At 37.6% G+C, this 13,578-nt stretch overlaps 1 protein-coding gene across 4 annotated transcripts in view; it reads right to left on the bottom strand.

The window, feature by feature from the left end:
• Positions 1–13,578, bottom strand: part of CPB1 (carboxypeptidase B1) — a 72,234-nt gene that overhangs the window by 19,689 nt on the left and 38,967 nt on the right. For all 4 annotated transcript variants that reach the window (XM_055249229.2, XM_055249230.2, XM_063620227.1 and 1 more), the window contains 3 exons: positions 12,339–12,594; positions 12,156–12,231; positions 5,629–5,753 (listed from right to left, as the gene is read on the bottom strand). In XM_055249229.2, the coding sequence (XP_055105204.2) occupies positions 5,629–5,753; positions 12,156–12,231; positions 12,339–12,424 (287 nt within the window). In that variant the 5' untranslated portion in view covers positions 12,425–12,594. The remainder of the gene's footprint in view (positions 1–5,628; positions 5,754–12,155; positions 12,232–12,338; positions 12,595–13,578) is intronic.

Genomic DNA, 13,578 nt, shown 5'->3' with positions numbered 1-13,578 from the left:
TGTCTCTAGGTTCTGAGAAAAATATCTTGTCTGGAAATTCAGAAATATTGACAAGCTGAAGATTTACTAGGTAAAAGAAGAATGGGTTTAAAAAACTGGTTTCTATTTGCTTGTCTTTTGGGTGGTTTAAGTAATCTAATAATGGTTCTGTAGCAAGGTAATATGAAAAGTGGTAACGGAAACCTTTGAGGCCTACCTGTTTAGAGAAATGAATTGTTCAGGTGATAGTTTCTATTATGAGGCTAGTCTGAAGGTGTGTGTGTGTGTGTGTGTGTGTGTGTGTGTGTGTGTGTGTGTGAGACTTCACTTCCCTTTCTACTTTGAGTGAAAAGTATGTTTGGAAGAGAGAAAAGTTTATGATCATTAGTATCCTTGATCACAGTACTGTGAATATTACAGACAGAGGCCACTTTGCAGAAATTGCTATTATCCACAGTTAAACCTTGAAATGATTTTATCTGACATACAGAGAATTGCAGACACACATCAAAAGTCTGCTTCTCCTCTGGCTGCCCCAAGGACATTCTGATGAAGTATGTCAGGGACATCCTCTGAACCTTCCTCCTGGTCACTCCTTCGATTGGTGAACTTGGGTATGAACTTGTGTCCGTTTTTGGAAAGTGTAATAAATTAATACTTACTGGGATCTGTTTCTTAGCAAAAGACAAACACTTTCTTAAGGTCTTAACTATCTTAAGAGGTAGTATTTAAAAAGAAAAAAATGCAGATTTTAAAAGTTATTCCATGGAGAAATATTTTCTATTGAGCAGCTGCCAGTGCTTTGTGAGTGTATTAGTTTTCTATGGCTGCTGTCAGTGGCTTAAAGCAACGTGAATTTATTATTTTATAGTTCTGTAGGTTAGAATTCCAACACAAGTCTCACTGAGATAAAAATGAGGTGTGGCTAAAAAAGTTATCAACAGGAAAGCTCTAGGGGAGAATCTAATTCCTTGCCCTTTCTAGTTCTGAGAGGTCACCTGCATTCCTTGGCCATATCCTTTTTCTCCACCTTCAAGGCTTCAACAGCAGATAAAGTCCTCACATCCAATCACTGTGACCTCTTCTCCCTCTCTCTTTCACTTTAAAGACTCATGATTACAGTGGACATATAGGACAATCCAGAATAATCTCTCTATTTTAACATCAGCTGATTAGGAACCTTAATTCCATCTATAACCTAAATTCTTCTTTGTGATAAACATGACATATTCACATGTTCTGGGGATTAGGATATAGAGTTTTTTGGGGACCATCAGTCTGTCTGCTATAGTTAGAACAATGAGTTTAGTCAGCACTATAATTATATTCACTATCCCAGTTGAATTGTTAAGGAATAGGGTGGAAGTAGAAGGAATCATGAATGAGGAATCAAAAGATCAAGGTCGTAGTTTTGCCTAACTCATAAACTGGCTTTAGAAAAGTCATCTAATCCCTGGACCTTAATGTCCTAAGTTTTAGAGGAGGGTCATTTGATTAGTAAATATTCAACATCCTTTTCAATTCTAAAATGCAGTGGCTTGATTCCAATCCATAAGCCTCAGTCATTTACATACATGTGTTCCAAGTTTATGAAAAAAATAAAAATTTGCCAGTTACCACTGTCATAACTCAGGAAAACGTGGAGGAAAACTAAAAAATAGTTCAGGAAAATGATATTCAAGGATAACAAAAAACTAAAAACAGACTAACCAAACCAAAACAAAGCAAGCCAAGCAAGACAAAAACCTGGAAACAAACAAACAAAAAAATCAACCGACAGAAACTGCTAAGAGGACAATTATGTCTCGATATGATAACGTGAAAGAACAAATCTTACCTAATAAGGACGAGCTTCTCGGAATGAAAAAAAAAAAACCCAAGAGGACCAGAAATTGATATCCTCTTTCATTTCAAAGCTTCCAGAGCATATTGCTATCCTCTTACCTGCACCCAACCCTTGAGTTCAAATTATTATTATTATTTTTGTTAATTTATTTATTTTTGAGACGGAGTCTCGCTCTGTCGCCCAGGCTGAAGTGCAGTGGCGCGATCTCGGCTCACTGCAAGCTCCGCCTCCTGAGTTCACGCCATTCTCCTGCCTCAGCCTCCGGAGTAGCTGGGGCTACAGGCGCCCGCCACCATGCCTGGCTAATTTTTTGTATTTTTAGTAGAGACAGGGTTTGACCGTGTTAGCCAGGATGGTCTTGATCTCCTGACCTCGTGATCCACCTGCCTAGGCCTCCCAAGGTGCTGGGATTATAGGTGTGAGCCACTGCGCCCGGCCGAGTTTAAATTATTTAGGAGGATCAGTGACTGTGTGGGGGCTGGCATTTTGTTTGGTAGTAAGAGACATTCTGTTAGAGTTATTACTACGTTAAATATTAAACATTTTCATCAATATCCAGGACAAAGAAGCATAAAAATCCAGTTAGTTAAATTGAAGATGACACCCGAGAATAAAAATATCCTCTAGTAACTTGCAAAAGAGCATCAGAGTGAGGTTGAAATGTGTTGCTGACTTTTGCTTGAAGGCGGGAGACTGACCTCAAATGATCCTTCCCAGCCCTGTGGTTATTTGATTTTATTAGATTTAGGACCAAGTACTACTTTAGCTATATTACAAAATATTATTACTAAATAATGAGCTTCCATTCTAGAAGATTAAAACAATGCCTCACAGCTCCAAAATAGAGAAGCATGTATAGTATTTTATACTTTCATATGCTTGTTTTATAGTGCCATCCAACTTCTCCTTTTTTTTTTTTTTTTTTTTTTTTTAAACACACAAGCAAATTAGATAACTGGGACTCCCAAAAAAGCAAGGAACACAATGTCTGAGAAGTAAAGAAAGGCATGACTCAGTTTTATCCCCCTTTCAGATTTCTGGAAAATAGAATATTTGATCGGTACCTGGACTTTGTGCCCACTGCTATTGAAGAACATTACTACGTGCCTATTGCTATCCTAGGACACCTTCCTGTATGCCTCTGAAATATGCAGAAAAATGCTGATATATGTGTAAGCAACAATCAGTCTCCCTGAATCAAGTAGGGCAAAGCAATCTTTCTACAGTCTGTAGCAAGGAATTCCATGGAGAGCAGGCCACCTAAAGGTTCTGTCAACTTAGCTTCATAACCATAAGTTGGAGATTTACGCTCTCTGATTCCTAGTCTTTCTGTTACTAAGAGTGAAACTTTGTCATTTAAAACTACTGTTATCTTTCTTTTTGCACACATTTTGGTTTTTTTCCTATGATAATTCAGGATCTGATTAAAGCTGCCAAATAATACAGGTCTTGGTGAAGAGGGTTGGAAACACTGAAAAAATCTGAAAAGTTATTTTGGTAGAACTTGTGTGCAGTGGATGGCTCTTGTTATATACAAATACTACTGCAAATTTTTGCCAGCAGGAAATCGTCTAAATACAAGTTAGTTGCCATATGAGGTAATAATGGGATGCACAGGGACTGCTTGCAACCCCAGCAAGGATATTGCTGGTATGCTTCTCCAGGATTTCCAGGGACTTATTATTTAATATTTAGAAAATTATATGCTATAAATATGCTAAGCAGTGAACAGAGAAGCAAAAATTAACAAGCTCTTAGCCCTCAGGGCATGTCCTATGTTCTAGATGAGACAATATTCATACACAATTCCCAAAAAGTTCACCACTAAAAAAGAAAGTGAATTTTCTATCTGATTGTAAATAGAGATTGAAATTCTATCGGAAACCATTTTACTGTTTTGTGATAAGGGTAGAATTAAGACATCATTCAGGTAGCTAGGGTTAATCTATGGTCGCTGATCTTTGTTTTTCTTAAACAATTACAAAGAAACTCATCTTTTTGAATGCTACTGAAGGCTCCAAGGACTAGAATTTTAGATGTCCTTTTCAGTATAATAAAAAGAGCAAAATGTTATAGACATGAATCTTAATCACATTTTGAGACTTACCAGGTTGTATCTTTGTTTTAAAAAGACAGTCAATTCTTAAGGTCACATTTTGACATTTCCTTCAGGCAGAAGGCACATAGCTAAGCTTTGTGAGGCATGATAATGGGGTTAAACATAGCAGTTTCTGTTGACTCTTAAAAAAATGTATAATCTCCTTCTTTGTACAACAGTAAACCATAGCAGCATTCTCAGCAATATAATACCAGTTGTAATATATATATATATATATATGTGTTTATTTATTTATTTATTTTTACAACAGCCCTTTGAGAGAGGCATTATATCTTCATTTTATGGATAAGAAAGCTGAAGCTCAGAAAGGTTGAGCAAATTCCCCACAACCACACAGCAATGTGCAAAGCCAGGATTAGAATCTAGTCTGCTTTTTCCCCAAAGCCTTTACTTGTTGCACTATGCTACACACTTCTCCTGATGGAGGTACAGATTTTATAGGTGACAATTCTGACATCTTCACTGGCACAGATACTATACTTTTACATTTTTAAGATGTGGAAAAACAGGAGAAATTTCTGTTAAAATTACATAGGTTACATTTTTCCAAAACATAACGAAGACTTGAGCTTGTGTTGGGGGATTGCTGGGTAAACATTTGAACGTTCAGGACCGGAGCCCGAGACTTTGTCTTTGTTCCTCCCTAATCTACCCCCTGGAGGAGGACCTCTGCTTTGTACTAGAGACCTTATTTCTTCCTTCCCTCTTATGCAAATGTCCTGGGTTAGCATGGTCTCTCCCACTTCTAAGCCTTAGCATATGGTCTGTTCTCTGCCTAAAGTATGGTTTTTCCTTGTCTTTGTCTGGCTAATCAACTCCTACTCATCTTTCAGTTCTCAGCTGAAGAATCATTTCCTAGGACAGCCCTCCCTGACCTCTAGACTTGGTCTATTCTTCTGAACTCCAGCTCTTTACTCTTCTTTCCATCTATTAAATACTACTGCAATTCCTTATTTAAAGTCTGTTTTCCCCTAAAGGACGTGAGGCCATATCTGTCCTTACTGGAACTTGATACGTGTAGACATTCAATATTGATTTGTTGGATCACCCAATGGACAATTGCCTTTACTTAGGAAGACATTCTTGTCGTGAAAGACCTAGATGAACGAAAGTGGTATTCAGTGAGGGAGACAGGATCATCTTAGCCACTTACTCTAGTCCTTTCTTTGCATCTTTCTCTCCCTGCCTTCTCCTACCATTAGAGATAGTGGTGGGACTTTAGAGAAAAAAGGACAGAAGGGCCATTCAGACTGACTCTAGACTTATCCTTCTGCTAAAAAAAGCATAAATAGCCCTCATAACTCACAATAGGTCTGGCTGATCCCTTGGAAAGCAGAGCTGATAAGATTTGGGGTTAAAACTATGTCTAGTTGAGAATAGAGTATCCATTGGTTAGGCCTGTACTCTATACATTGCTTGTAAAATGGACCAAGTCAGATATCAGGCAGAAGACTTGGGGTTCAAGAATAAAAACCATGTTCATTAGAGCAATAACTAAACACAAAATCCATCAGAACTGAAGTCTTACGACTTGGAATCCAGGGCCAGCTCTGCCGTTATGTATTTGTGGGGTCCTGGGGAAGGCATGGTTTTGGTCTCATTTCTTCCTTCCCAGAGTTATTCAAAGGCTCAGATGAAAGCATGCATGGGAGAGAATTTTAATATTTATAAAACATAAACTTACTTGTATGGTAGTTCATTCTGCTTTAGAACATTCTCCACAGTGACAATATCTTCTGCTTTAACATGGAAGTCAACTGTACTGTGAGGTTTGATTTGTGTGACAGAATCTGGCTTCCAGAAGTCAATCTGAATAAAGGGCAAGATAAACTATATTGGATGCCTGTAATTCAATGGGTGAATGATAATCTGTGAGCACATTATTGCTCTACTGAATTATTTTTAAAATCAAATCATCCATGAAATCTGTTGAAAATATTTCCTTTGAGTGAACAAGGGTTGGAACCAAGCAGTTAGATGTTGATAAAAGTGTTTACAAATATATATATAACCTTGATTGATTATCAATGAACATGAAAAAAACATATAATCATTTCCCATAATGCTAGTCAGTTGTATTCTGTAACTGCTCTTTTCTATTTATTAATCTTCTGGATCACTAACTTGTTGGAATAGCAGTGTTGTGGTAATGGATCTACGTGCCAGAAGAATGATGAATTAACTAGAACTACAAAATGTAATGGAGAAATATGAAGCTGTTTTACTTTTTAATGGACTTATTTTATGAGTTTATCTTGGAAGTCACAGTAATATGTGGAACCAGGAGGATCCCTGAGCTGCGGTGGAGACATCAGGAAGAAAAATGGTATCTTTTCACAATGGGTATATTGGCACCGTGGCTGGAGAAAAATTGCTCTTGGGGATCCAGTCATGTACTGACATTTTCATTTATTCAGTTACTCATCAACTATTGTGAGAACCTACGATATGCTAGGCTCTGTGTCTGAGACTAGGAATACATTAGTGGGCAAATCAAACATGGCCTTTGTCTTTATAGGGGAGACATTAGAGAAGATGAAGCCCCAAACAGCATCTTTTTTAGTCTATGGATGTGTGGTTTTAAGTATCACTTTTCAGTGGAAAAATATTAACTAAAACATACTGTGTCTTATAGGTGTCTATTTTTCTCTTCCTTGCTTGTGCTGAGTGGAAGCCTAGAAGTCTGAGGTCAGCCTGACATTGGGTCTTTCTTTGTCCCTGTGTCTCAGCCAATCTCTGTTCGGATGTTTGCGCATTGCTTTAGGGCTAGAGATGTGTCTGATGGTGATATTTAGGACCACTGCTTGGAAACTTGGAAGGGAGTTTGGGCAGACTTAGAGGTGGTGCAGCAGAAACTGACGAGGTAATACTATAAGACATCTCAGTTTCAGATACATTTGTGGGGCTCCCAGTAACCTATATTCTGTCTTGGTAAGCTTCAAACCACTGTAGAAATCTAGAGGTGGTGAGTCACGAATCAGGCCCATAAGGAATGTCAGGGCAATGGGAGGCAGGGATACTGGCATTCCAGAAGAAAAAAGCGTGAGTGAGGTTGTCATAAAGGGATTGAAAGGATAGAATATCAATGTTTGGATAAGGATTGGCTGTAGAAGGTGACCTAGTGAGTTAAGGATGAGAGGTTAAATGAAGTGAGTAAGTATAAAGACATGCTAAGATAAGGACAGAGAAAGCAAGGGGCTAGTGACAACTTCTAGTTAGTCAACATTGTGGAGAAAAGGGCAATGAAGATAAGCACATTATAAGAGAAAGCATATTTTTGAAACTTAGCTCTGAATTTGTGTTCCTGATAAACACCTGTCATTCTATGGTGTGGTGGGAGAGAGAGGTATGTCTTTATTATAGACGACAAGGTTGAGAATTGGGAAAGCACATAAAGTCCTCCATGTATCTGTAGCTGACCTGACAGTGTCCCGCTGGTACATAATTGCTGGGACCTTTTAGTGTGCTCAGTGTACTCCCCTTGCTAAGTAAGATCTGCCTCTCTGTACCTGAGGGCTCTTTCCTCTAGAACTGGGAAAAGCCAAATTATCAGCTCCAGGTAGACAGGAGGTACCAAGGAAATTACTCTTTGTGGTTCAACCAATAATCCTGAAAAGCGAATGTTGAACTACTCCAACTCCTTCACTTCTCAGGTGGGATAATTCTGAAGTGTGTTGTTTGTACACATTCCTAGAGTTTCCCTGTGGGTTTACCTCCAGTTGTCCTCTGTGGTAGCTGGCTTAACACCGTTTCCTTTGTTGGCTGCCTTTACTTCTATTTAGCACTCCCCACTCCTTTACCAGGGCTCCCTGCACTTCCCAGATAAAATTCTTTCCCTTGAATCTTTGTCTCAGGATCCACTTTGGAAGAGCCTGTATTAAGATGCTAGCTTTCCACTCAAAGCATCAAATGCTTGCATGATGTTCTTGGTGGTGGTTCTAGCAGAACCTTGTGTATTTCTAGTGCCACTTCAGAACAGCTTAATTGCTTATAAATGGTTTTCTCTCTAATATTAAACTGAAAATTGCCATCTATATCCTCCTAAGCTCTTACCCATTGGTCCTAGCTCTGCCAAATATTAGAAGAGTATATATATGTAGAGAAAGTGTTACTTTTAAGATTGCAGTGTGAGCATTATGGATTCTTTAAGAGGGGGCAAATAAATCTCATAAATATGTTTGACAGAAACTTACAGACCTAACCTGAGGTTGCTTAAAAATTTCAGTTTGACATGGAGAAAACTAGTTAGCAAATCTGTCAACATACAACACTCTGGAGTGTTGCATGTGTGACACAGACCCACTATACTGGAGTTAGTCTCTGGTACTTCCTAGGAGAAACATGGCTGGAAATCAGGAGCAATGCTATAGCCTCACAGCTGTTTACCAATGCACCAAATATGAATATAGGTAATAAAGTCAAAGTAATAACATAAGGTGATAAATATAAATTTCAGAAATTACCAGGACCTTGTGAATGAGATGTATGTCTGAAATATAAACATGGAGTGAAATATAGGATGTAGATGTAGGAAATTAAACTATACATTATGAATTTAGAAAACTGAAGTTATAAAATATAAATGTGACAAAGAACCATACAGAACATTTATTGGATGATCAAGAGATATTTTTAAATGATGGCATTATAAGAATATCAATTTAATCAGCCAGCTGCCTAACAACTAAAGAATCCTTCCTAAAATATCTCGGAAAACTAGCCTAAAAGGAATATAAAGTAGCATGCCAACCTGAAATTTTTCCAGGAATAAGATTGGCCAATAAAAAAATAAATATTGGTGTTGGGGATCTTTGCTTCTTCAGAAATTTGCATGAATTTGTTTCTTCACATTGCATTTGACTATAAGTCAAACATCTGATAGACTTTTCATTTATCTTGGTGAAATTTTCCTTTTTTGTTGGAAAAGAAAGCAACTTCTACTCAAGGCCCAATTCCAGACAGCAGGGAGGAACTTATTGGTACAGTAGGAATGATAAGAACATTGGAAGACAGTAACCATGTTACTCTAGGCATAGAGAAAAATGCACCTTAAATTGGAGAAACACAGACTTCAAGACAGTCCAGAGAAAAGTGAATAGGTTTTACGGTGAATGCCTTCAATAAAGGAACAAGCACAACCCTGATTGTGAGGAGATGAAATAAAATCCTTACTAGTCAATTATAGATGAGAAAAGAGGGGCTGCTGGAGTACAGTGTGGTCACGGATCTGCCCAATATATTCAGCATTTAAAAGGACATGTTCAAAAGCTGAGAGGAAGGACACATAGCCAAGGATGAATACAAAGACTGGATGCCCTTGTAATGATCTTATCAGGAAGGCTACAGCCCAGAATATGCTGTTCCCATAACTGCTAAGGAGAATGAAAATCTCATTTCAATCATGTTGAAAATAAAAGAATAAAGAATAAATATGTGTCCCACTGCTTGGAGCTAAAGCATGATGTTTGCAGCCAGAGGAAAGAAAGAAGCCCTATTTAACTGTTTTTTGGCTTCTGTCTTTTCCAAGAGAGAATTACACTATCCCTTGTTTATTCTATTACTGCTGAGAGATGAAATTACCACAGGGATAAGTAAAGATTTTTTCATGTTATGATCTAAACAGAAATACTTTCTTTAGAAAACATTGAGGCCCAAGGTAGATGAGGACATAGGTGATTGATTATACCTGCTATATAAATTGTATTCAAAATCCCAGACCTAATGATAGTAATAACAGCAAACACATATAATTCTTAGTATTTAAGTTCTTTCTAAGTGCTTTACCAATATTAATTCATTTACATCTCACAACAATCCCCTAGGTAAATAGTATTGTCATCTTCATTTTACAAATGAGGAAGTTGAGACCCAGAGAGGTGTCCAAGTTTGACTAAGTAGTAAGGCTAGGAATTGAACCCAGGCAGTCTAAGTCCAGACTCTCTGCTCTTGACCACTATGAAATGCTGAATTTTAGATAACTAAAAAAATACTGCAGATGTGATTGCAGAACTTTCTCAGCAATCTTGGAAGAATCAGAGCTTGAAGGGCTCATTGGGGAGTAGAGGGGGCAAGTTTTAGATTTTATAAACAAGAAAACAGGTGAAGCTCAGAAGCAGGAGCTGCTGGAGCCTGGCATGGATTCTGGCAAAGCTGCAGAGTAAACTGGAAGCAGATGGATTGTGAATGCTGAGAAAAGGAAGCTGTGGTCTCTGGGAGCCAGTATGGTTTAAAGCAAGAATAAGTCAGGCCCAATTAACTTCACCTTAGTTTTGGATGAGAGCACTAACCTGGTAGAATGTCGAATCTTGATCTTAGTAAAGCATTTGATGAAGTCTCTGCCTTGATATCTTTCTTTATAAACCAGAAAGCACCAGGCAGAGTTACCCCTAGGTAACACCCCACTAGCTTGGGTAGTTGAGTAAACTTATGCAAGCAGAATAGGTTAATGAATCACTTCAGTGCTTAACACTATGTCTGGCACATTGGAGATTCATGATAAATATGTACTGAATGAGTGAAACATGAAGAAGGCCTCTAATTCTATGACTCCTGACCTACTTAATATTTTCTTTTATCAGTGACAAGGATAAAATTCGAAAAGACATGATTATCAAACTTGCTGGAGATACAAAGTTAGGGGGAAGAATTATTGCCCTGGATGACTGAATTAGTTTTCTAAAAGATCTCAACATGCTGAAAACAGGCTGTCAAGATAAATCTTAAAAGTGTAAATCTAAAATCCTACATTTAGGTGAAAAAAGTCAATTAGGTAAGCACAAAAGGAGGGATATCCTGTTTGAGGGTGATTCATGTGAGGAAAAAAAATTACCTAATGGTTTTGATTGAACACAGGTTAATATAAGCTCAGTGTTCTATGACTACTTAAGATGCTAAAAAGAATCTTAGGCACCATTAATAAATGTCTGCTTTACAAATGAAGGGAAGCAGTGGCCCTGTAGTATATATTAATCAGAGCACACCTGGAGGCCCATTGTCACTTGTGGTAACTACATTTAAAAAAAGAAATATAGACAGAAAGACTGAGCTGTATCTAGATGTGAGCAGAATGATCAAGAGTCTGTAAACCAGTGCTAAGAAAAATTATGGAAAGCTTGAAAAATATAAACCTTAGAGGTAACATGATATTTGGCCCAGCTAAGCCCAACAGGTCAAAGTTAGAGAAGGAAGCTTTCAGTTCAGAATAAGGAAGAAAACAGTTGGAATGATTTGTAAGGCAAGTGGGCTATTCCAAAAAGTAGTATACGAACTATTCCTGGAAGTACTCAAACAGGTTTTACCACGGGTAGTAACTGGGGATGCTGTTTCCCAGAAGGAAATTCCAGATTTGAGTGGATTGCTGGAATAGATGAGTTTATATTTCTTTCAATTCTGAACTTCTGAGCCTGTGATTATGACACTCTCCACCTTCTTCTTCCTTCCTCTATGCCTTAAAAGCTACAAAATGACTATACATGTGTATATATGAATATGTGTGTGTATGTGTATAAGCTAGCAGATTATTTTAGTTTATATATTTATGAAGAAACGGCATTGGTCAAAGTGGAACTACTGTATTTGTGGTCAGCAATAGCTTCCTGCCACATTATATATACAGTTTAAAATGTCAGTTCTCACCTCATATATAGTGGATTAAAAAATTAGCACAGAGATGTCAGTTTTTTGAAAGCAAAAGAAAAGTATGAAAATCACTCAAGGCTTTTTACCTTCTTTTTCCCCCTCACGTCATATCCTTAAGGGGACCTGAATCAAGGTCATGAAAACCCTAGCTGTTTGATTTGGAATGAAAGAAAATCAAAGAAGACAGATGATACATGGGATGTGGAAATGAATTTGAAGTTGGACAAAAGCCCAGTTTTTCAGTAATATCCAAGTTGATCATTTTTCTCTTTTGCCTTAGAAGGAAAGTGACTGCACATTAGATGTTCTGTGACCTTCCTGACAGTTCCAACTCATCCAGTTGTCACACTGTCAGCTCTTTTAAAAGTTACCATGGATTTATAATACTACAGGGCTTATGGCAATCTAATTTAGGCAGAAAAAGAAGACATTATGGCACTAAATGTTTTCAAAGTTTTTAATTCTTGCTACCAAAAGTGCTATAGTTAATATTTCATGTTTTTTTTTCCATTGTTGGAATCACAGTGCGATCTAAGATTTTAAATTAGATGTGAAGTAAATCAAAATTGTTACCTGAGTCGTGCTGGCCAACTCGTGGATTATGTTAATATGATTTTCATCTTCAACGTTAACACGGAACACCTTCTCGCTGAATAGTGAGATAATAGAAGCACAGAAAATTTGAATTGAGTAATGTGTCCAAATTTTGGGGCTAGCAAGGAAGAAGTACTTGCTCCTTAAAGATGGCTTACTTACCCTTCAAAGTGCTCACCACCATGATGAGCAGATGCCAGGGCCGCAGATGCCAGGGCCACAGTTGCCAGAACCAAGAGCGCCAGCATTGTGTCTGACCAGGTCTGGTGGGTAGGTCTTATCTGCTTTTATAATCCTGAGTGTTCTTTGCTTTCTTCTCCTGGTTGCAAACAGGAACTATCATATCTTGATTAATAGTTTTCCTGGCATTTTTGCCTTGGTAGCTGGGTAAAGTCTGAGAGGGTATCTCTCTCAACACCTGTGGAAATAGAGTAAATACTCTCAAATTCAACTTATTTAATTTGGTTCAGAACTTGAATAGTCTGGGAGTAAATTAGATTTAAATACAATCTATTTTGTATTTTTTTCTGTTTTGAATTGAGAATTACATACAATAGATTCTACAGATTTTAGTGTAAAGTTTGATGAGTTTTGACAAATGTGCAAACCCATGTAATAAACATCACAAACAAGATATAGAACATTTTTATCACTCTAACAAGTTCCCTTGAGCACTTCCAGTCTATTTCTGTACTCCTCTCAGGCAAATGTTACTCTGATTTCTAGCTTTATACATTAATTTTGCCTGTATTAAACTTAATGTAAATGAGATTATGCAATATATATTCCTTTGTTTCTGGCTTCTTTCATTCAAGATAATGTTTTTGAGATTTGTCAGTGTTTTTGTTTGTATTACCATTATTACTATTGATATTATTTTTGAGACAGAATCTCGCTCTGTCACCCAGGTGGGAGTGCAGTGGCATGCGATCTCAGTTCACTGCAACCTCTACCTCCTGGGTTCAAGTGATTCTTGTGCCTCAGACTCCCAAGTAGCTGGGATTACTGGAATGCACCACCATGCTTGGCTCATTTTTGTATTTTTAGTAGAGATGCAGTTTTGCTGTGTTGGCCAGGCTGGCCTTGAACTCCTGGCATCAAGTGATCTGCCTGCCTTGGCCTCCCAGAGTGCTGGGATTACAGGCATGAGCCACTGTGCTTGGCTTTGTTGGTATTACTGGTTTATTCCTTTTTATTAGTAAGTGATATTCCATTGTATGGATATGTAATAATTTGTTTAGCTATTTACTGTTGATATATATTTATATTGTTTCCAATTTTGTGTTATTGTTAATAAGGCTGCAATAAATATTTTTGTACAAGTTCGTTTCTTGGCATATGTTTTCATTTAAGGGGGTGGACATGTGAGTGGAATTGTTAAGCAATAGTGTAAATCTAGGTT

This window comes from Symphalangus syndactylus, chromosome 17 (assembly GCF_028878055.3).
Source record: "Symphalangus syndactylus isolate Jambi chromosome 17, NHGRI_mSymSyn1-v2.1_pri, whole genome shotgun sequence".
NCBI classification, from domain to species: domain Eukaryota; kingdom Metazoa; phylum Chordata; class Mammalia; order Primates; family Hylobatidae; genus Symphalangus; species Symphalangus syndactylus.
The sequence above is the reverse complement of the archived record's forward strand: the minus strand, read 5'-3'. Positions and strand labels throughout refer to the sequence as shown.